Consider the following 23,658-nt stretch of genomic DNA (forward strand, 5'->3'; position numbering starts at 1 on the left):
ATGATGTTCCACAGCATGTAATCACAGTGATTCACTGTACCATCAGCTAAAACACAAAGACTCATATGTTGCACAATATTGAATGTCAAGGAATTAAAACTACTACGACTCTATTATTCACAAAACAACATTGCCAATCTAACCACTCAGATATGCAGGTAGCCTCTGAGAACAGATGCCTAACTGGACAGAGAAAAGAAAGTTCATCTGGGAGGCTGAGAAGGTGGGTCTCCAGGGAAATACCTGAAGAGAGAAAATGTATGAGGAGCAGCTGCGTTTGCAGTATAAAGGTACTCTTTGAATAGCAGTGAAGGTTCTACTGAACTTCAGCTAACAGTTCTCAAAACCAGGAATAAAGTAAACCAGAAAGAATTAAATACGGAATAAAAGATCTTGTGCTATCTAAATATGCCTGGTTTTGCCATACCTTATCAAGCTACCTGACCATTTTTCCATTCCTGCCCATTGACGTTCCCTTAGTTTTGTGGCCTTTTAGGTTTTGCACAATATATTGGAGCCATTTTCATGAGTAGCTGAAGACTAACACTCTGTTGGGTGCCTGTAGCTTCTGTCCAACTAGTTATAATCTTGTCAAAAAGATATAAGCCAGTTTTAATATTGCAAAATAATGAAATATTTTAGTATATTAAATGCTTTAGTAGTTTAGCTTTTAAAGATTTAATTCTGAACTACCTTACCACATTTGGCTTAGTGATCTAACCTTTGTACTGAGTATAAAATGTCATTGGGCTTCACATACGGATGCTAAGCTGCAGACACCAAACAAGAAAGACAGAAGGCCCAGTCTCAGTTTCAGAGATGAAGAGCAGAAACCAAAGAAAAGACGTCTACATACCTGGACTTCTGTTTCCTGATCAGATCCAGCCTGCTGGCAGTAGACTTCAAAGAAATCAGCCACTCCTTCTTCCACCCACAGCAGAGTCACAGAGGTCTGAGTCTTGTTGACAGCAAACAGTGACTTTGGAGGAGCTGGTTCTGGTTAAGAGAAAATCTCCTTTTATTAAGCTTATCTTTAAGTTTCCAGATGACTGAGAAAAGGAAGCCTTGCACAACTATGAAAGCAGTGCCTGATACCCTTCTGTCTTTCATTTCCTTCAGATAAAGCCTGCCAGTGTAAAGCCCTGCCTCTCATGATGATAAACTGCCACTGTAAAATGGGAAGATGATGAAGTGTCTTGGTTTTTCTTCTCTATTTAAATTGCTCTCTATTTGGACAGCTGGATAATTACTTCACTTCCCTTTTCAATAGAGCCCTTGTTTGATCAGCGTATCCTATTAATAAAATGACATTAGCAGAAGCTCTTGCAGAAGATGGCAGTCCACCTGTTAGTAACACATTTGGCCTGAGAAAGATTTTCTTCACATGGTCACGCCCAAGAGATGATAAGGAAGCAGACTACCACAAGCAAAGGCCATCTAGATTTAATTAATTATCACAGAAGAAATATTTAGTAAATTAGCATTTTTTTAAAAAAAAATCTTGTAGTCTTCTTTATTTTTTCCAGGCTAACATTTAAGGTCTGTTGGATCTACACTAGTTTCAGTTAGCTACAGAAATTTTCTCTCCTCACTGAAAGCAGAGGTCCAGATCTCAGGAGTCTTCAGTTTATTGCTTTGATTTTTTTACTGTTGTGGCAGATCAACTGACAATGGACAAACATATACAATGGTCTGGAGAGGAGGAGAAAGGTCTGTGATAGGATGGATATGAAGGGTCTCCTTGGAGTGATGGTATCAGAGATACTATGAAACACAGACTGGGCTCTGTACCCCATGGCCCAGGCCCTGCACGGGCCAGCTTTGGCTGTCCCATCCAGGGCCACCTCCCAGCCCTTGAACAGCCATGCCTGGGTGGCAGCAAGCTGTAGGAGGCCATGCTGATCTCCAGTGGAGGCCACCCCTCACTGCAGACCTGCCCAAATGAACCTGAAGTATAGAAAGCACAGAAGAACAGCAGGGGAAACCTTGAGAAGCAGGGAGCAGATGAAACCTCCTAGGCACAGTGTTACAAGATGTACTTTTTCCCCAAGTTCATTTAAAGACCAGGGCTTGATCCTGATTTTCTTCCTGATGATTTCACACAATAGGTATTGGCAACCTCTAGCCTTCAACGTTTCAGGGGTCCTGAGCTCCTTTGGTTTGTTTTCAGAGAATGCTAAGTTTGGGTTGTACATTTCCAAGCTGTTCTCCAGAGTTTTCAGATTTCCTAATCTACGGATGTTTAATGAAAGCTGTCATTCTCAAACAATGACCTGATTCCAGGATCCTGATACACTACATGCAATGCACAATGTACGGCGACATTCACTCTTATTTTTTCCCTTCACAAATAATTTATTATTCTTATTCTGTGAGATGTCATAGGAGCCTGGATGTGATGTGTAAGGTCCACGACAAAAAACTTTTCACAAAGGACTTGCACAAGTGGTTATAGACATTTTGGAAACACATCTGATCCTCAGACAGTCAGATCAGTGTTCTAGGGTTAGAGGCTGCCAAGTTTATATTGGCATTAGGGAGATCAGTGAGGATAGCAGGGTAGGGACGGAGGCACATTCACGTGGCTTCTTCTGTATCATGGGGATTGCAGTGCACATGTTGTCCCAGAACTACATAGGAAAACACCTTTCTCCCTCAATTACACCCATATATCTGCTCTTGGATTCAGAAAGACATTTCATGCCTCACTCCAGGTAAAACATGGCATCAATTAAAATATGAGGTTTGCATTTGGGCATCATCCCAAGCAAATCCTTTTGCCTCCAGCAAATGGCTTGATTTTTCTGCAAGTGGAAAGTTGCCAGGATGAAGCAAACATCATGGAGGGAAGAATTTTTGGCAGGAATGCTTACGTGACTGCCAAGTGCTGAGTCGTCTATCACTTAGACTCAGTTCCCACTACTGCTAATTACAACTCCCATTGCTCCCTCAGAAACAGAGAGAAGGAAAACCTCTGGTAAAATATCCTTAGTATTGTCTATTCAAAGTGAAAACAGGATAAAGAAAAAACAAAACCAAAAAACCCAACTGACAAAAACCCCACACTCAGAAGTCTAGAAGTGATTTATCAAAATTGAATTAATTGCACCTTCTCATTATTGGCAAAGAAAGAGCAAAACCAAAATAACTATACCAGTTCAATAAGAGCTTGCCTGTCATAAAGAAAGAACAAGGAGATACAACTATGTTGCAGGGTATACAACATGAATAGTTCGTGGCACTTGTGAACCTGTCTGAAAGAGAAAGTTAACTGATATTTTTAAATTCTCCCCTGAAATATTTGGACAATGTCAGTGCATGGGATATGCTCACCCTCACAATTCCACCCACTCAGTCCTGGGAGCGAATAGTTACATGCATGTAACTTCATGCAGACACAAGTTATGGGGAAAACAGTGGACAGGACTTGCACAGGGAAGAGGAAAATCTATGGAATTTGTCTATGTCTTTTAAATATTCCCTTTGGTGAAAAGACCTGGAAGACCTTCAGATTCTTATGGTTCTACTGCTTGTCCCAGCACTGTTTAAGAGAGTTCAGTAAAAGGTATTGAGAAAGATGAATAGACAGTGATTGCTCAAGTTCTCTAATTCAATTAGAAGTTACGGAGTCCTTTAAATTCATTTCTTTCACTGTCACTCAGGAAAGGTTTATTATGTGTGTAGAGAAGATAATCTAGTTTCAAATTACTAACTCTTCTTTACCCACCCTCACAGTGGAGTTAATGCCTGTAAAAGCAGTTAGGCATGCTTTAAAATTTCACAGTTTTAGGTACCTAAGGCTCAAAAATTCTACATGTGTGCAAATGCGAAGTAAAATCTCTTCAGATATAATGGTATGGTGTCCAGTCTTCCTTACAGGTAAAGGAAGACATTAGGCAGAAAGATATATTTTAAAGTCCTACCTAAAGGATGAAGTTCTTAAGTATTTTTTGTTTGTTCATTTCTTTGAGTAGATTACAAATATATTTCTCTTAGAATGATGCTGGGTTCCACAGCAATGAATCTGATTGGTTTTGTAAAGAGTACTGTCACTGCTTAGTATTTAAGGGTACAACTTTGGCATTGGAAGATTATGGAGATAACCATGGAGAGAGCAGAGGAGACAGGAAATCAGACCAGGTAGCAGAGTGCAGATCCAGAAACTGGCTTGTCAAAAACAAGGAAGGTTTTTCTTTAAATTGAAAGGTTTGGCTGTGAAGCCCGACTCACTGTTCTCAAAACATACCCGTGTTCATTATCTTAGGAAAGCAAATATGAAGCAAAGTTGTTCTCCCAGAGAGGCATTAAGCGATTTCTACTCTCCTACTTCCACTTACAATCAGATTCTGCCACTCTTGGTCCTCTTGAGTAATACTATTTTAGGAGAGCAGCTTCACATACGGGAATGAGACAATCTTCACAGCAAGGTGAGGTGAAAATTATAGCTTTGCAAAAGAAATGTGGTCACAGGTACATGACAGTGAAACAAAGAAAATGCTGAGTCTGCTGACAGAGTTACTTTTACAGTTAAATGAGAGAAGGAGTGAGTTTATAATTTACAAACAAGCCTTTCTTACCCAATTTCACAAGCTGGGTCAGGGAAGTGTTGCTCCCTCTTTCAGTACAAGCAGTTACTGAAAGGTTGTAAATGTCTCCTGGAGGCAAGCTCAACACTGCAGTCATCACATTGCGTGTTACCTACAATAATTAACAACACCAACTGTTAAATATGACACAAACCAGATATCCTTCTTGTAAAATTAATATGGTCACTTAATACACTACAAAGGAAGTTCTGTGCATCACAGCAGATATCTTCTACATACTGTAGACTTGCTACATGAACCAGTTCCCACTGACACCAACTGTGGGAAGCCGTAATGCTCACCAGAATATGGCAATGCAGAGAGAAGACAATCTTAAGCTGTATTTTCTGTATGACCAGTGAAAATTTAAAGAAGAAACTCTCCCTCACACCAGTAAGAGTTCTCTTGCATCTAGATTTTTTGAGTTGTGCAAAAAGTTAACCAAACCACGTATGAGTCCATTGCAATGTTAGAGGAATTTAAATCAGATCAGATATCTCTGAGAAGAATACACAGGGCACATACAGGCAAGCCCTTCTATATCCTAAGAATCTGCAAATTAAATCCAGCTGGGCAGGTCTAACACCTACCTGGAGACCTGTTGACTTGAGAATAGACCTCAGGGCCTGACTTTAGTCATCTGCAAGTTTCTAACCACCTATGATCCAAAACTGAGCTTCAAAATATTTTGAATAACTTCTTCCTGGTATTTTAAGGGTAAGCTCCCCATTTCTCCAGGGTCATGGAGGAGGATGCAGAACTGAGCTACTGCAACAGACTGTTTTCAGAGCACTTGTAGACTACCTGACAAAGGGCACAATCAGGAATCTCATGCTGGTTTTCATAATCACTTAATTTTCAGGCTGATGTTTTTAGTTCCAAGAGGGACAGACAGTTTCGAATAAAGACTAACAGGACTATGTACATCATTTTCACCACTTCTCTAAAAACTATCATCTTCTACAGAGTCTTGGAAAGTACACAAACAGCAGGAAGAAAAATGTCATCATTGCCCATTTATTTTAACAATCCCACAAAAAATTGACCATAATAACAATCTTAACAATCTTAGTAAATCAGATAAAGAGATTACAATATCGTATGATTTTTAAAGGAAATAATTTCTGAAAGTGACTAAACAGAGCTTAAGAGAACAGGCACACCCTGATGCTTGCAAGCATGCACCTATATTTACGGGTATGAGCAGGACCACAACAGGTTGTTGCAGGAATTTCCTAAAGAATACTTTATGGGTTCCCTCGTTCCGAAAATAATATAAAGACAAATGTTTCTAAAGACATTATCTGAACAACTAACTAAAGATGTCCCTGCTCATTGCAGGGAGGCTGGACTTTGAAGATCCCTTCCAACCCAAACTATTTTACGATTCTGTGATTCCTAAAGCTTGGGAGTTTGAATTGCAGATATACTCTGTTGTTAATACCCTCTGGTTTTAATCTTCTGTTTAAGCTAAAATTACATATTCAGTATTAATTTTAATTTAATGTAGTAGTTAACCTTTATATTTATTTAATTCAAGGTTTTCATATTCAATGAAGTTGAATGGCATAAAAATCAGATTTTTCCGGGAAGAATAATAACATTACAGAGAACATGACTTCGGGAAGGAAGAGAGGAGAGGGATATCACAGCACAATTTTTTTGAGTTCAATTGTTAGAATATTTTATTTGTAGGAAAAAAAAAAAAAAGTTTAGTATTCTTCCTTGTTTGATACAAAGATAAAAACATTGGAAGTTCCTGCTGTTCAGAAATGTCATGTTTTTGAACAGTTTTACTAATCATGTAATTAGATTAATGCTGCAACAAGCTCCAGGTGGGTGCACTCCTACAGCCACTAGGAATCCAATGAAAGCTACTGTGCTTCATAAAAATCTAAACAGAAAGTCGTGCTTGTGCTGAAAATCCACTCTTAATTCAGCATCTGCGGAGTTTTCAGCTATAGAAGAGAAACCTTTCCCTTTGAAAAAGACTGGACATTTTCTCCCTGACAAAGATTAAAAGATCAGTAGCAGTGTAAAACACAGTCACCAGCCACAGGCTGTATGGAGCTTCATTCCTGGCTGCAAACATTGCTGCACTGCAGTGCTCCACCACTGTTTCAAACATTTCTCACTGTATGTCCAGGGGCCGCTTTCATGCTTCAGCTTAAACATGTGTTTCAGTAACTTGGTGCAGCATGACTTTAATTCATAATTGGAAACTCCAGATTTCCTTTTCTAAGTGATTTTAAAATATGCTTGAAGAGTTCAAGAGAATGTGCCGACAACATGTCTTAACATCCAGCAAGTTTCCTAGAAAGTGCACACATTCTGGGTGAAATTCTTGTCCCCTCAGTTAGTGGAACTTGTGTTCAAACACAAAATGAAAAGCACCTAATTTATCTGTTTGATAAAGTCAGAACACGGGAAGTGACAGTACCTGGTCTCAATTAACCAAAAGAAAAAAATCAGCCAGTAGTGTCGTCTGGTTATTATTAAATACAAATTGAAAAGACCATATCTGTTCACCAAAAAATACCCGTTATGTTTTACTGTCTGCAGCTCAGAAGTTTATAAGCTATTTTAAAATTCTCACCTAAGTTAACAACACTTTTGCTGGATCACCACAGAATCATTTTGTCCCCTGGCTGTTTTGAGAGACTGAGTGTTTAGAAGTGCACACTAACACTGTGAAACAATTTTAACTGAATGGGCTTCTACCAGTCTTAATGATACAAAGTTATCAACTCAGCTAAAAAACAAAACAAAAGAAAAAAAACAAACAATGAAAATGCCAAAAAAACCACAAGAACACACATACACAAAAAAGATAAATGAGCAACTCCTTCTCCATGCATACTTACACTCTTTTTGATTTTTTTCTTTCCTTCTGCAATGACCATCCAATGCAGCATCCTGGAATGTGAAAGATCAGTACCATCTCCTCCATAGGTCCAGGTGACATACAAAAGGTGGTTGTAATATTCTATAGAGGTAATCCTGGGCGCCACTGGTGCTGAAAAAAGGTGTCAAATGTGTTACAGACAGGGTCTAACCCAATTGATTACCAAGTCTAATAAAAACTTCTGCAGGATACTGTTGGGAAGAGAGTAACACAAAGACAGCAGAAAAGAATTAATAAAAGCATCTGCACTTGAGGACTAGCAGAAAGAAATAAAAACTGGCATTTGACCTGGGAAATACTAGGAACAAATACACAGAATCACAGAATGTAGTCCAATCCCCCTGCTGGAGCAGGAACACCTAGATGAGGTTACACAGGAAGGCGTCCAGACAGGTCTTAAATGCCTCCAGAGGAGACTCCACAACCTCCCTGGGCAGCCTGTTCCAGTGTTCTGTCACCCCCACTGAGACCATTTCTGTCTGCAATCTTTCAGATTAAAGAAAAAAATGAAGCTACTGGCTGATACAAACCATGTTTTGGGTCAATGTTTATAAGTGGAATTTGGTCAAGTTAAAAGCCTCAAATATTGCTTCACTGTGCTATAGCACTCAAAAAATGACAGTCAGTGAGAAATAAAGAAGACTTGTCACAATTAATAATTTGGATAGCTTTTCCACAAGAAAAAAACCTATCTTCTCTCCACTACGCTTGCATCTTCCTAGGAAGAAAAGCTCAAAACCTTCAGTTTTCCAAAGACCATCTTTTTGCATGAACAGTTATGGCCACCATCACAGAAGGCAGCTGTCAGCAGATTGGCCATCTAAGCAACAAGTGTCTAGTCTACAGGCATATGGTAGCTACATTATCAGGCATCAGGTGAAGCAGCTGTACTCCATCCTCTTCTTCCACACCCCCATCTCCTCCCTGTTGCTGTCCCCTGCACTGCACAGCTCCAGCTGCCCCAGCACGGCCCTGTCACCCTGTTCAATGGCCTGTCTTGCACTGGAGCTGCCAGCAAGTCCTTGGCTCCTTGAGCAGCCCAAGAGGAAAGACATCAACCTCCAGAGTAACGCCTCCTAAAACAAGTATTTAAGATGAGTAAGAGAAGTACCTCCCGGAGGTGCCCCTCTGTTACTGCAGAGGGAACATAGTTGATCAGGTCACCTTAATTGCCTAATTTGGAGGTGTGAGTCCCCAATTAGGATTTAAGTTAAAATGGAGTGGAGACCCAAAAATGTAAGCTAGAGATCAGTAAAGATCACTACTCCCTCTCAAAGTGATATCAGTTGGATAACCTGGATAAAACAGTGAAATGTGCAATTCTGTGTGCTTGGTAGGTTTCTTAGGAGCACCATATGAAAAATGGTATGGATTGACTGATTTTCCTCTGCATGAGCCCCGTTTTGCCCAGAGTGTTTGTACAAAGGCAGCTCAGATGTGTCTGCCTGGTGACTGGGGCCCTTCCTACCACGCTCCTTTGCAGAACCCTGGTGTCAGCAGCAGAGATGAAATGCAAGATGGACTTGGAGTCTGGATCTGTTTGATGGGACCACAAGATGTCACTGTTGCTTTCACAAAGGCTTCTATGACTTCTGCATTGAGATGCCTTAGCAAACAGATTTACTGAAGTAATGGCTGAGGATAGCAGCAAATATATTGCACAGACGATTTAGAGCCATTTAGAAACGTTTAGTAAGACTACTCCCTCAAGTTAATCTTGAAAATGCCCTTTTATGCTGCTGAGAGGAAGCAATCTTATTTAGTACGAAATCTTTAAAGTAATGCTTCTTTTAACTTCTGAAGTTCCCAGTCTGTCCTTACACAGGGACTGTGTATTCCTTACAATTTAAAGTAATGACTGGCATGAATCCTACACATTAATAATAATGTCCTCCTATATCTAAATATTGATGACATGCTTTCTTTCTTAATGTTCACACAGCTGTTTGCTTCAGGTATCTGGCAATGAACATGTAGAATATGTGAAATGAGACTAAGGGCCAGGGCTTGCGTGTTCAACTCCCCTAGCACTATATTCCACTGGGAGCTGAGTGGCACAGAGAGGCTGTAGGAATTTAACTCCTGTTGCTGACCCAAAGTGACAACGGAAAGCATTCACCTCACCATCAGCAGCTTCACAAGGACAGATGTGATACTCACCAACACTAACAGCCTGTCTTTCTTACTCTTTTTTCTTTTCTAAAGCTAAAAGCATTCTTATTGTAAAAGAAAATGTTGGTGGTCTGAAGTGCTTATGATTGTCTTAATCCAGCTGTTTACAGCATGTGGCATTAAAAACTCATTAGTCACCACAGCAACACTGGTAGTGAGTGACACAATCTCTCCCTGTGTTAAAACAACAGCATACAACTGTTGCTGCAGGAGCCTGAGAGAACAAATGCTGGTTTTGATAAGTCTCTGGGCTCCTCCAAATCTTCCCCGTTCTCCTGGGGACACGTGAACAGTTGTCATGGGAGAGAGGTCTGTATCATATGATCTCTTCTAATACTCTTTTCCTTCCAGGTATTGCAGTTCAGTAAAGCCCCAGCCTAGTTATAGACACTGCAGGAGCAGTGGGATCCTGCGTTAGGGAAATGGTTTGCCTGCCCTGAGCTTGCTGCAAGGCGTGGTCCCAAACTGTCAGATGATCCTTATACTTTGTTTTAAAAAATCAAGCTTATGTTCCAGTTGCAGAGGTTGGCTTTCTAGTTGTCCTTTCTGTCCTTTCTGTCCTGTCAAGAAAACGACAAAACTTCTATTTAGTATTTCAAAATGTTTTTGTTTGCTTGTTTGGTTTGGATGTATTTTTTGTTTCAATTCTTGGCAATCTCTGCAGGGGAGGTAGGGTTGTTCAGAATGATACAGAATGGAATCAAATGCTCCATAAAACCATCTATTCCTTCTCTGGAAAGAAAGAGGCTGACGGTGATAAAGAACTCTGCAGACCCCTGGTAACTTGAAAGAGTGAAAAGGCAGCACCCACTTGGGCCAGACATTTCAAACCTGCAGGCATGAAAAACTGGCATGCCACTTTCTTGCAAGCTAGCCTGACAGCAGTCCCTGGACAAAGCCGAAGAGATTTCAAGTAATAAGGCAATCAGAGGACAGGAGCATATGTAATACTCACAATCAATGGTGATAATCTATTAATAAGCATTTGGAATTTGATCAAATCAGATTTCTTTAAGACTCTTCCCTTAAAGTGCTGTGATCTGGCTCATGGCTATTTAACATTTTAATCAAAAGCACCACTGATGAACCATGCAAATAACATGGCAACTTGCACGGGAGTGGAGGTTTTGGACAGGACTATGATTTGTATTATTGGCCCCTATGCTGGGCCTGTTAAAACGAAATTATTTTCAAAGTGCCAGGTGCATGGTTGAGTCTTTAGGAAAACAGCATGCAGACAGCACTTCCCAGATGATAAATTATGGAAAGCAGCTACCTTAGGAAGGAGTCAGAAGCCACAGAATAAAAGCAAATCAACACAGACCTGCAGTGTGATGCCACAGCAAATGCAATCATCTAGATGCACAAACAGGAGAGCATTGAATAGGGAGTTGATTTTGCCTCTCTAGGAGTATTCAGCAAGCTGATATTACACTTTCAGTTTTCATGTACTTTGGTAAAGACGATAAAAATCAAAGAGGCGGAGTGGGGAAAAAGCAACATGAAAAAATGCCTTACTGTGAGAGCACCTGAAGAGTTCAATGGAAGCAATTTATCAACAGGAAAAAGTGAAACTGAATTCTGTATAGAGGGGAAAAAAGCTTTGTGTCTTTTCAGTCAATAAGAGAAAACTGTAGCAAGAATTATGGACTGGATATTAAAACTAGAAAAATTCAGATCACAAGCAAGGATAAACCTTTGATAATAAGAGGAATTAAGCATTGGTAAAACTTTGCAATGGATATATTCTGGATATTTTACTTAAGACCAGATGACCTTTTTGAAGAGAGGTTTTGCCAATGATGATTTTATCTAAGAGATTCATCTATTTCTGATTTTTGTCTACATCTGCTAGTTAAGGAGTTGGTCTGTTTTTCATCTAACAGCAGTCTTTCCCCATATAGAGACCCAGACTGACCTGATGATGGCTTATATTTTACAACAATCTTAATCTCCCTAATTTCTGCTGCAGGTTTCTACAGACACAATATTAAGTATGAGGGCCCCACTGGAACACTTCTACTATAAAACGCTGAACCTGGTACCCAAATCAGTTGGAAAAGACATTTCTCCCTTCATACAGCAATTGGGTCCTTACAGTGTTACAGAAAAGTTGATTGATTCCTAAGGACAACGAATATCCCTGGAGACCCTTCACAGGGCACCGGTGGGTGCTTTGAGTTTCTGATACTTTGGAGAAAGGTCAGAATTTCTCCTTATTTAGTGCTTTCAATCATCTTCTGCAAGGTGAGCTAAATAGTGGTGCATAAAAGCAAAATGATTCAACAAGGAAATTGGCTTAACCAGCTTGGATGCTAGGAATGTGTGGCAAGGCACTAAAAGGACCTCTTGTATGCTGTTCCCTCTACGCTTATCTATTTGACACATTGAAGATTCAAACCTGAAGTATCTGACAGGAGACAACAGAGTGTGTTAAATGCAAGGCCAGTCCCAAGTGGTAAAGGGCAATCCATGTGGTTATATCAATTTACTGCAGTTGAGAATCTGGATTATGAATGATTTGCCAGCACCACAGTTTCCCAAGGCCAGTCTACCCAGTGTAGGAGCAGTGCCTTGATCAGAGGAGTACCCTTCTCTCCTTACTGTGGGAAAGAAAAAAAACAAACAAACAACAACAAACAAACAGACCACAACAACAAAAAGAACCAAAACCAGACAAAACCACCAACAACAAAACCACAAAACCCAACAGCAGAAAAGGAAAGCTAGAGGACAAGAACAATGTGCTACTGAACATACAGCCTTGGTCTGCCTAGGAGTGCATAACGCTACTCTGTGTTAGCTAAGGTGCAGTCATGTTCTGATCTCTGGATTACTGGGAATGGGGAAAAGGAGGAAAAAGCACTAGTAAACATTGAAAAGATATGGAAAAATGTTTCACAATATTACCAAACCTAAGAATTCAGATTACTTATTTACCTATTAACTGCTTAATGTGTAAAACATACAGCGTCATAAAAGACAAGCAGGATGACTGGCTCTTGCTGGAGCCATGCATTCAGCTGATGGAGAGGACTGGAACAGAGTAATCAAACACTGGGCTTTGCGTAGGAAAATTATAGATATTCATTTAAAGCAGTCCTCAGAGCTTTCCTTAAATAAAATGAAACACACAAAAAAACCCACTTATCTGTTAAATACCCTAATTCACAGTATGTGAAGGTGAAATGCAACATCTAAGCCAGACCTTCTCAGCAATTCCACAGTCTTTTCAGGTGGCTGTTTACCTGTTATGAAGCTGATGGTGGAACTGTCACAGCAGCTCATCTCTGGGTCTCCCCAAGTCACCATGGTGACCCGGAAATTGTAATACCAAGCAGGCAACAGGTTAGCTATTCTCTGCAAAGTGACGAAAGACAAACAGCATCTCAGGACAAAATTCACTAACATGAGGCGTGACTTATAAAACATGACAATATTTATAAATCTAGTGCCTACACATGGGACCATTTTACTGAGCTCCTACTCCTTACTCCAGTGGAAACCTCTCTATTTTAGGATTTCAATTTATCTGTGTAGTGAGAGCAAATGCAGTTGTGGTGGCTCTGCTCTCATCCACGTGCACATGGTCCCAGGTCCTGCGCACCATGGGAACCTCTCATTGACTTCCAGGGTGGCAAGAATGATTCCTGCTGAGTGATCTTCCATTGCAAAATTCTGATTTGCTGAAGGCAGAATATTGACCTGGAAAATGTAGGCATTTCTGTTTCAATTAAACAGAGTTTGAGGATAAATTAGAAACAATCTTTCTGACTCAGATATTGTCACTTCAAAAGACTTATTTTTTCCAATTTCCAAAGTGTATTTCACTTTGTATTATCACTTCTTTTAAATGAAATATGAAACATGAATGACTTATGAAACAAATTATATATAAATACAAATGAGATATGAATGAGGTAGGAAATGCAATATATTTCATATTATAATATCGTATGTGATATTTAAGTTAAAATTCAAATACTTCCAATGACATCACAAAACACTTCAGTTATTTAATCTTATGTTTAAATGAAAAGCGTCATAATACTTTTAACATTCAAAATAAAAGCAAACAAATAATGAAAACTTTCAACAAATTAGAAACTGCTATTTTTACAAACCTCTGCTGTTTGCGGTGGCCTTTTTTTTTGGCATCCTTAAACATTTGCAACAGTAAGGGACAATATAATCTCATTTTCTAATAAATCACATTAATTCTGAAAGATGGCATTACTTCTAAGATGACTAGGATCACTCAGATATTAATCTAATTGTGCTGAGTCATGATTATAAGCTATTAATTACTCATTTGGTAAGTTGTTTTTTTTTTTAATTTCCCTGGAGATTTACGTGCTAGATTTACAGTCACGTACCCAATTACAGTTAAGATGCTGTAGCCAAAATGACTCCACAAATGTTATTATGCAAATTGATTACAGTAAATCACTGCAGCTCTCAGAAGCAGCAAAAGTTATTGCTATCCTTTTTGCATACTCATAACTTTCTCAAAAACTAATTGCAGCTAAAATTGCTTGGTGTTTCGTGCCACAGCAAAGTCTGAATAAAATCTGTTCACCTTCTCTAGGAAATAATGAAAAGGAAGAAGAAAATTTCACTTTATTTCTGCAAAGATATGTGTGCGTATATGTGTATGTGCGTTTTTCTAGAGACCAATCTCCACCTAGCTGAAATCTTATCATGTCTTTGTAGTGTCAGAAACATGAAGGTTATTTTCACAAGAGCATCTCTGCAGTTAAGCTTTTCAAATGGCATACTTCATGTCTAGCTTGCAAGCCCCAAGTCCCCATTATCAATATTTATTATGTTGATAGGGCTTTGGACTACTCCTCCCAAGGAGAAGATGAAATTTTCAAAGTCTAGACTGGCGAACTGACCCACAAACTGAAGGTGCCTCTGGACTTGCTGAACATGCCCATTTTTCAACAAAAACGAGGCTCATCTCTTATCTCAGCACTCTGCTTGAAACTCAGCATGCTTCAGCTGGTATTCCCTTACTTTAGAACAGAAAATGCCTCTAGCATCCTGGCCATTTTCTCTGCTTTGCCTGGAAAAATGTGTCAGGCTTAGAGGCATATATACATATCCATGGGTGAAAGACTGTGCAAAAAAATGTCACCAGGTTCCAGGGCCACACAGCCATGGGAAAGCAATAGTCAGTAATGGTCACTTTACCACGGAGGCAGTTAAGGAGACAGTTGCTGCTATTTCATAGTAGGTGGTCCACTCAGAGGTCATCGTTGATGGGTTGAAGTAAAACATTTCTACAACATACTTCCTGAACACCCCAAGGAAAGGTCTGTTCCAGCTCAAAACCACAGCAGTAGGTCCCAAAGGGTAAAGCGTCAGATCCTTTATTCCAGTGGGCACTATAAACCAGAAATTGTGGTTAATAATGTGTATGTCATCAGATATTCTTTATTTTTATATAAAACCTTTCCTTAACCAAGTTCTACCTATTTCTGTTTTGTTCCTGACTGTAATTTCGAAGAGCTTCCTTATCACAAGCAGACAATTTTTTCAGCATTTGTTCTCCAGTTTGTTATATCTATTTTTTCAGAAATGACTACAGGCTACTTTGTTTTGGCTGCTTAGCTTGAGATGAAGTTCAGGGCTTTATATTTTAAAAATAGAGGGTTACATTCTAGTCTGAAAATCAGGTTCTTTAGGAGATACCTCAAATTGGTCAAAAACAAAAGCATCAAAATCCATAACACTTCAAGAAGATAAAGACTACAAGAAAGATCAGTTTTTATGTCTATCCTTCCCTGAGGAATCTAAAGTTACTCTCATGTATTGCTATTCTTGCCTCACAGATGATGACACTGAGAAAGTGGAGTCAAGTGATTTGAAAAATGTCACGTAAGGGTCAACTTCAGCAACCCTCACTTGTCTGGAAAGCAATTATTCTTCATGACTTTACTGGGGCTACTCAAATAAGTACTTTGCTAACATTTGCAAGAGTTGCAGAGCCCTAGCTATTGCACACTGTGTCAGAGCCAAGACCAGCACGCCGATTACTTCAGCCCATGTTAACACAATTGCCTTTCCTTTCATAAATCATTTATCACATTTTTTCTTTGCTTTCTCTGAAGTCTTAATATTCACCAGTAAAAGTGAGGCTTAGGATAAACATGGTGAGAACTGGACACTTTTTAAGGTGTATTTTACCTTATTTCAGTTTAATACATCATTAAACACTACTGATAATTTCATCTAACTGTTTTGCAATTCTACTATTTTCGTGTCAAATTCAATATACTGTTATGAAATTAAAACACATATGACTGTTGTTTTACTCCATAAAAAAAACCATCCCCTTTCTAATAAGAAACCTATGAGGTGTTTTGTTTAGAAACTGATTGCCTTTTTGAGTTCAGTGAGAATCTTTTCTGGTTGTGGGGTCACACAAAAGTGGAGAAAATGAAGGAACTTATTTACTTTGGGAATATATTATTTTACTTTCTCCAGTGAAAACAGAATTGTGCAGATTTCTGAAGTAACTACAGTAAGAAACAAAAGTAAAACATTTGTAAAAAATGTCCAGTGATAGAGACAATACTAATAAATCATATATATTTTTACCATTTTTTCCTTTGCTGAAATATACCATATTCGCTTTTCAGATTTTATTCTGATCCAATTTATGAAAATATATAAGGAGATATTGCCTAGAATGAAAAGGCTCTTACCATATTCACTAGTCCACATATTTTCTTTCATTTAAGTGTTGAATTCTTAACAGGTTAACTTTGCGTTTTTTTGTTTCACTTTCTTCCCTACACCACAGAGAGGAAGCGGAACAAACAATAGTGAAGACCTCTAGCTTTCAGCCACCTGTTCTCACACAATGCAGACTATTTGTCAAAAGGTGAAGCTAGGTGACTCTGGTTAGATATACCTCTGCAAGTGCAACTCTATACATTGAATATTTTTCTCTTTGCCCTTTGTCATCCTAATATGTTTTGTTAAAGTGTTAACCTTAAGAAAATAAATGTTACTGAAACTAAAAGATACTGAAATCTATCCTAAGGGACTCTTTATTTAGGAGCCTTGTGGAATCCTGAATTAGAGGCATGGAGGCAGTAGCTCTGCCTGTTGGCCATAAAAACACATTCTTGAAAATGTTACTTTCAGTGTCAGAGGGTTTGTCTTATCCTAGTTCTCAAAGCAGACAACATCAAGATCCAAAGCATACACAACTGAAGTTGGTGATGGTCATGTAGTACTGTAGGAGATAAGCTAGCTCTCCTGACTCTTAGCACTGTGGCCTTCAGACTGGGACTCACTACATCCTTCATAAAGCACATGTGCAACAAAGGTCTTCACACACTTCATCAGATACTGGGAACGAATCACCTCCAGAAAGTGCCCACATCTCTCCATGCACCACAGCTGGCTGCATCTGAGTGAGGTGACTCCCATCCTAAATTACACAGACCATAAGCACTACTAGAGGTACTATATTCAGGTATCCAAGGGTGAAGACAGTTCTTTCCATGGGGCACTCTGTGTGAATCCTGGCCATAGAGGCTGCCTAGTTAGGTTTGGTAATAACATTTATTATGAAATATATATCTGCCACTGAAGGAGAATTTTCCCCATATCAGTAAGGGACTAGACAATGCAAGAAAAACATTCTCAATAAGCATTTGTTACATTTGAAATAACTAACATGACAATTTTGTACTTCTCCATGGGCTCAAGGACTTAATGAATATGCTACACATATTTAAAAAGAAAACAAGACAAACACATTTCAAACAGTAGATGCAGGGATTACCAATGGAAAATGTAACTGGATCTGAAGGCGGTCCAACCAATGGTCCTTTCCGTAAGTAAACCACAACTTGGTACTGGGCACCAGGAACAAGATTTTCAATGAGGCTGCTGCTCGAATTTACCTAATATGAGGGGAACACACTGGATATGAAGTATTTTCTTGGTTAATGAAAATAATATTGAGGCTGTACTTGAACTACTCCAGTTACAAAAGGCATCAGCCCCTAACCCTCCATTTATTAAGCAAATGGCAAAACTATGGAACTGGTCAGGGCTGACTTGACAAATTACCTGACTCAGAAAATCACACCTGGCCTGCTGCATAAGGCCAGCTATCACTCTGCAGACCCACTCTATCTTACTCTCAAAGTTTATTGAAATATTCAGGCTGCATTATTCATATTCAGGTGATGTTATTCAGGCTGGAGTGTTTAGAATATGTATTTTCAAAAAAAGCCTGAGGCTTTTCATCGTCCAACTGATTCATCTGCAGCTATATGAGCTGAAGGCAACGTTATGAGAAAGTTTTCTCCTGAGTCCATGTGTTAAGTGACTGCACAGTGAAATCAGAGACTAGTCACACCTCCCCTGCACAGCACTACAAAACCTGACTAATGGACATTGTGATTTTTCTTTTCAGTTTGAAACATCACCATTAACATTTCTGCTGTGCCACATCAGGATTCAGTCAGAGCTGGAGGTAGAATGCCTGACCGAGTGATTCCTGGTCTGATACAATATGATAAATATTATCTCCTGAATAGCCCGCTAACAGCAAATGCACAGAGTGGCTTTGAGGAAAGGACTTCATGCACCCTTTGTAGAACTGCAGACTGATATTTCCTAATATTTTATTTGCAACCTTTCCAAAGTCTCTGTAGCAGCCACATTTGCACTGGTGTTTTATTGCAATGCCAGCACAGATTTAGTGAGGAAGGGAATTTGTCTTTAATAGTGGCTTCGGAAAGCTAAAACACTTTTAAATCATGCACAATGGCGGAAATGGATAGAACTCTGCACTGAATTTTGCTCTTTTCAGCTTGTCAAGGAGAATTCAAATCAACAGACAATAATTCCAGATATAATAAGCTGATAAAATTTGATTAGAGGTGGTGTGAATATTTCTAATGACAAATAACTGTACTTAGACATTTCTACCTACTTGCAATAAGCATGAATTTACTTTTACAGATAGGTTATTTATTCACAGATTAACTTTAGGTTCTATTTTTTTTTTTTGAGTTTGTAGATTAATCTTGTATTATTTACTTTAATAATATAATGTATATAATCTGTGGTTCATAATCACGTATTGTATTGTTCTGCTTCCTGATGTAATGACTGCACTTTTAATAAATAAAAGAAAAATAACTCAAGATTACAAGCTGATTCTGAAAAACAATTCTCAAATTGCCATCTAAAGACACTTCCAAATGTTCATAGTCATTCTTGGAATAAAACTTAAAACACTTTGACAAAGTTTCATTTTAAAAGACATTTTTAAAGGATGCAGACTCTCTGTATTAACTTGCAGGGCTAATCAAAAAGTGGAAGGAGGTGAGCATTTACTGGAAACGTTAACTATATCCTTCCATTCCCATGGGTGAGCTAAGTGTGCAGCAGGACGGACAGCACTACTGTCCTTTGCAGATCCCTCCATCACATACATTTAGGGAGCCAGACAGGAGTTGTGGCACTGCTCAGAAAACAAACTCATCAGCATCTTGGTAAGGTAACTGAAATGAGGGCTAAAAATCTCTTTCTAATTGAAGCTTCATGCCATTGGTCCATCATAGCCACAGGATCTGATGTAGTCTTCCCATATAGCAGCCGTAAAGAATTGTTGTCCATCCAAATCACAGGTGGTCTGAATTACTGTTTACTTCCCAGTCCTGACATCTTTTTTTATGGGTGAAAAGAAAAGCTGACTTCTGACCACCTTTAAACTTCCAGAAAGTTTAGAGTTGGATTCTCTATTCATATGTAGAACATCTAAGAAAGAATTTAAGCTAGTTTGATGATAATCATTCAAGTCAATACTTTGCTTAATACAAATGGATTACAGCATATATCTAAGTGTTATTATTATATGGCACCATTTTGCCTACAACCACAAAAATGTCTCAAAGGGTACAAGATAACTCATAAGCTTGAATAAAGGATTGGCCACAGTAAGTCCAACAGAAATGAAGTTTTAACACTACTATGGTTTAGTGCACACATTCATTCCTGAATGCTGTGCTCTCCTCTCCACTCTCCATCAGCTGTGTCACTGTAGATTGCAGAAGGGAGTACCTACCACTGTGCTTTGCAGTCCTGAGCCTGACAATGCCCTTGGGCACAGCAATCCCAAATAGTACAATGATTAGCAGTATTTGAAAAGGCTTCAGCTTCTGCCGCTTACCTCAGTGCAGTAGTGTTTCTCAAGCCTTTGACTTTCCTTTTGTTTCTGGCAGGTCAGGGAGACCACAGACACAATGGTGTTGTTGGTGTTGCTCTCTTGCGATGCTGTCCAAGATGTCAGAGCAGTAGTGGAGCTCAGCACTGTCACAGTCACGTGCTGGGGTTTTTCAGTGAGCTCTTCTATCCATTCACCTGTGGGACCTGGACATGTCCCAGAAGTGAGCAAGCCACTCTATGCATTTGAGGCACATATGTCAAAATACCCTCCATTCATGGGATTATTTACTATTAGTGAAAGAAGTTGGACTGACAGCTGTCCATGTCCACAGCCCACAGGCAGTGAAGATGGCAGCCCCTAGGGAACAGCCTGTGGCTTATGCTGTTTCACCTGTATCACAGTATGTTTGGGATTGGAAGGGACCTCAAAAGATCATCTAGTCCAATCCCCCTGCTGGAGCAGGAACGCCTAGGAACATGTCCAGGAGGGTTTTGAATGTCTCCAGCGAAGGAGACTCCACAACCCCCCTGAGCAGCCTGTTCCAGTGCTCTGACACTTGTGACAGCTCTCTCCTTAAAATTCCTTCCTCCATGACATTCTAGTGGTACTTTATGTTTATTTAGAAAATAAAACCAATGCCAGAGCAAGAATCTGGTGTAAGATGAACTTGTAAGATTTGACAATCCATACTGCTGTCTGGGTGCAACAGAAATGTTGTGTAATACAAGCCAGTAATTTGACAGGATGATTCTCTGACTAAGTGCTACAAGGATAAGGCTGAAGATGTGAGTAAAATTTACTAATGACAGCACACCCACAGCTACTCAGGTAAAAAGAGGAATTTGATCACTAGATTAGTCCCTGGAGCCAGCAGGTACATGTGTAGCTTTTATTATTCAGAAATTGTTTCAGCATCACCATTAAATGAACTGAGCAAAATGAAGCCCCAATATTCCAAGGAGAAATGGTTAGTGACCTGCTACATCACTTTGATACACACAAGTATATGGGGACAGATGGGATCCACCCAAGGGTTTTGAAGGAGCTGGTGGAGGTGATCACCAAGCCATTTTCCATCATTTATCAGCAGTCCTGGCTAACAGGGAGGCCCCAGTTGACTGGAAGTTGGTAAATGTGACACTCACCTACAAGAAGTGCTGGAAGGAGGATGTGGGGAATTACAGGCTTGTCAGTCTGACCTTAGCGCCAGAGAACATCATGGAGCAGATCATCCTGAGTACTATCACATGGCACACACAGTGATCAGGCCCAGTCACAGCATGGGTTTATGAAAGGTAGATCCTGCTTGACCAACTTCATCTCCTCCTATGACAAGGTGACCCACTTAGTGGATGAGGGAAAGGCTGTGCATGTTGTGTACCTGGACTTCAGTAAAGCCTTTGACACCGTTTCCCACAGCATTCTCCTGGAGAAACTGACAGCTCATGGCTTGAATGAGTGTATTCTTTGCTGGGTAAAGAACTGGTTGGAGAGTTGGGCCCAAAGAGTTGTGGTGAACGGAGCCAAATCCAGTTGGTGGCCGGTCACAAGTGGTGTTCCCCAGGGCTCAGTGTTGGGGCCAATTCTGTTTAATTTCTTTATCAATGACCTGGATGAGGAGATTGAGTGCACCCTCAGTAAGTTTGCAGAGAACACCAAGTTGGGTAGGAGTGTTGATCTGCTGGAGGGTAGGAAGGTTCCACAGAGGGATCCAGACTAGCTGGATCATTGGGCTGAGGCCAATTGTATGAGTTTTAGTAAGGCCAAGTACCGAATCCTGCACTTGGGTCACAACAACCCCATGCAACACTACAGGCTTGGGGAAGAGTGGTTAGAAAGATGCCTGGTGGGAAAGGATCTGGGGGTGTTGATTGACAGCCATCTGAATATGAGCCAGCAGTGTGCCCAGGTGGCCAAAAAGGCCAAAGGCATCCTAGCTTGTATCAGGAATAGTGTGGTCAGCAGGACTAAAGAAGTGATTGTGCCACTGTACTTAGCACTGCTGAGGCATCACATTGAATCCAGTGTTCAGTTTTGGGCCCCTCACTACAAGAAAGACCTTGATATGCTGGAGAGAGTTCAGAGAAGGGCAACGAAGCTGGTGAGGGGTCTGGAGCACAAGTCTGATAAGGAGCGGCTGAGGAAACTGGGGCTGTTTAGCCTGGAGAAAAGGAGGCTGAGGGGAGACCTCATTGCTGTCTACAACTCCCTGAAAGGAGGTCGTAACATGGAGGGTGTTGGTGTCTTCTTCCAGGTAGTAAGTGAGAGGCTGAGAGGAAATGGCCTCAAGCTGCATGAGGGGAGGTTTATATCGGATATTAGGAAAAAATTCTTCACAGAAAAGGTTGTGAAGCACTGCAACAGGCTGCCCAGGGAAGTGGTGGAGTCACCATCCCTGGAGGTGTTTAAAAGGAGTATAGATGAGGTTCTTAAGAACATGGTTTTGTGCCAGAGTTAGTTTATGGTTAGACTCAATGATCTTGAGGGTCTCTTCCAAACAAAATGATTCTGTGATTCTACAGAGTTTCACCTAAAGAGTATTTGTAGACATCTCAGATTTGACATACTGCCAGAAAAACATATAAAATCTATCTAAAATACTAAGGATCTTGTGTTTGACAGAATAAATAAGAAAACTGCCAAGAATCCTCATTCGGTTCTAAAAGCTTGCAGAACTGAGAGATAAAAGCCAAAACTCCAAACGTTCTCATGTGTTACATGTAAAATGAAAATATTAATTTCATTCCTGTAATATCTTAATAATTTATACCCAATGAAATTCAATTTCATCCTTAATCTAGAAATCTATACACTTATACTCTGGATTAACAACTTCTCATTTCTCTCAGGTTTCTGTCCTCAGCAGACTTCATGGAGGACACTATTACATATTGTTTAATGGAAATAAGTCACACCTTGTAAAATGGAAAAATATTGGGTACGAAAAGCAATACTGCACAATTTATTTGTTGTACTTCTATACTTATATATACTTATATGCTTTCCATATAATGATGCTGTCTAACAACTATTCCTAAAGAAAAGCTGAAGACAGTGAAATTACAAAAGCAGAGACCATTTCCCTCATGTGCTGTTTCTTCTTTCCTCTTTATTTTCCAAGTATTTTTTTCTTTAAACCATAAAGTTATTAAAAACATAGGAGTGATAGTGGAATTCAGTCACATGCAGTCAAACATTATGATGAATTTAAGCCTAAATAGTTAGTATTTGTAAATGTTATGAGCTACTAAAGACACATTTTTTGTTAGTAATGTACTTAATGAGTAAATTTCCTTTTCATGTAGCAGTTCTTAGCTACTGTGGCTTGTTGCAACATTCATGACTTGGGGGAGACACCGTCCTCCCACATGTAATATTGTGTGCTGCTGCAAGTATTCCCCTATTCTCATTGTATGGGCATTTTGTAGGCTATATCTATTTCCTTTTGTAGAAAAAGGTACAAAGATAACCAAAGCCATTAGAAGGATAATAATGTGAATTCACAACCACCTATCTCACTTGCTGATCTAATTGTCAGTTATGGTGTTACTTTACACAGTCTTATTGCTTTGTCTTTTACCAAATCTTCAGTTAAGAAACCCTAGGATTCTACAGGGAAATAATAAATTACTTTTTCTCCTCTGAATTTAGCAGGTTGAAATATTATATTTCATCTAGTGTAATTCGTCCTGTGTTCTCTCAGAGACCATGTAATTTCAGAATTCACTGTTTAATTGTGCAATTCCCACACTCTCAGCCTGAGATGCCCTTCGTCCCTAACCTGGCACATA

General features: G+C 39.6%; 1 protein-coding gene across 1 annotated transcript in view; it reads right to left on the reverse strand.

Moving 5' to 3' along the window:
- The window catches only part of PTPRO (protein tyrosine phosphatase receptor type O), a gene marked incomplete at both ends in the record, with an annotated part of 157,564 nt that overhangs the window by 27,060 nt on the left and 106,846 nt on the right, over nucleotides 1-23,658 (reverse strand). Inside the window, 7 exons of the mRNA XM_080363397.1 lie at nucleotides 857-996; nucleotides 4,578-4,698; nucleotides 7,451-7,602; nucleotides 12,912-13,023; nucleotides 14,860-15,053; nucleotides 17,468-17,588; nucleotides 19,871-20,070. Coding sequence (XP_080219523.1) covers nucleotides 857-996; nucleotides 4,578-4,698; nucleotides 7,451-7,602; nucleotides 12,912-13,023; nucleotides 14,860-15,053; nucleotides 17,468-17,588; nucleotides 19,871-20,070 — 1,040 coding nt within the window. The remainder of the gene's footprint in view (nucleotides 1-856; nucleotides 997-4,577; nucleotides 4,699-7,450; nucleotides 7,603-12,911; nucleotides 13,024-14,859; nucleotides 15,054-17,467; nucleotides 17,589-19,870; nucleotides 20,071-23,658) is intronic.

The sequence above is a fragment of the Nesoenas mayeri genome (assembly GCF_963082525.1).
Source record: "Nesoenas mayeri genome assembly, chromosome: 1".
Taxonomy (NCBI): Eukaryota; Metazoa; Chordata; class Aves; order Columbiformes; family Columbidae; genus Nesoenas; species Nesoenas mayeri.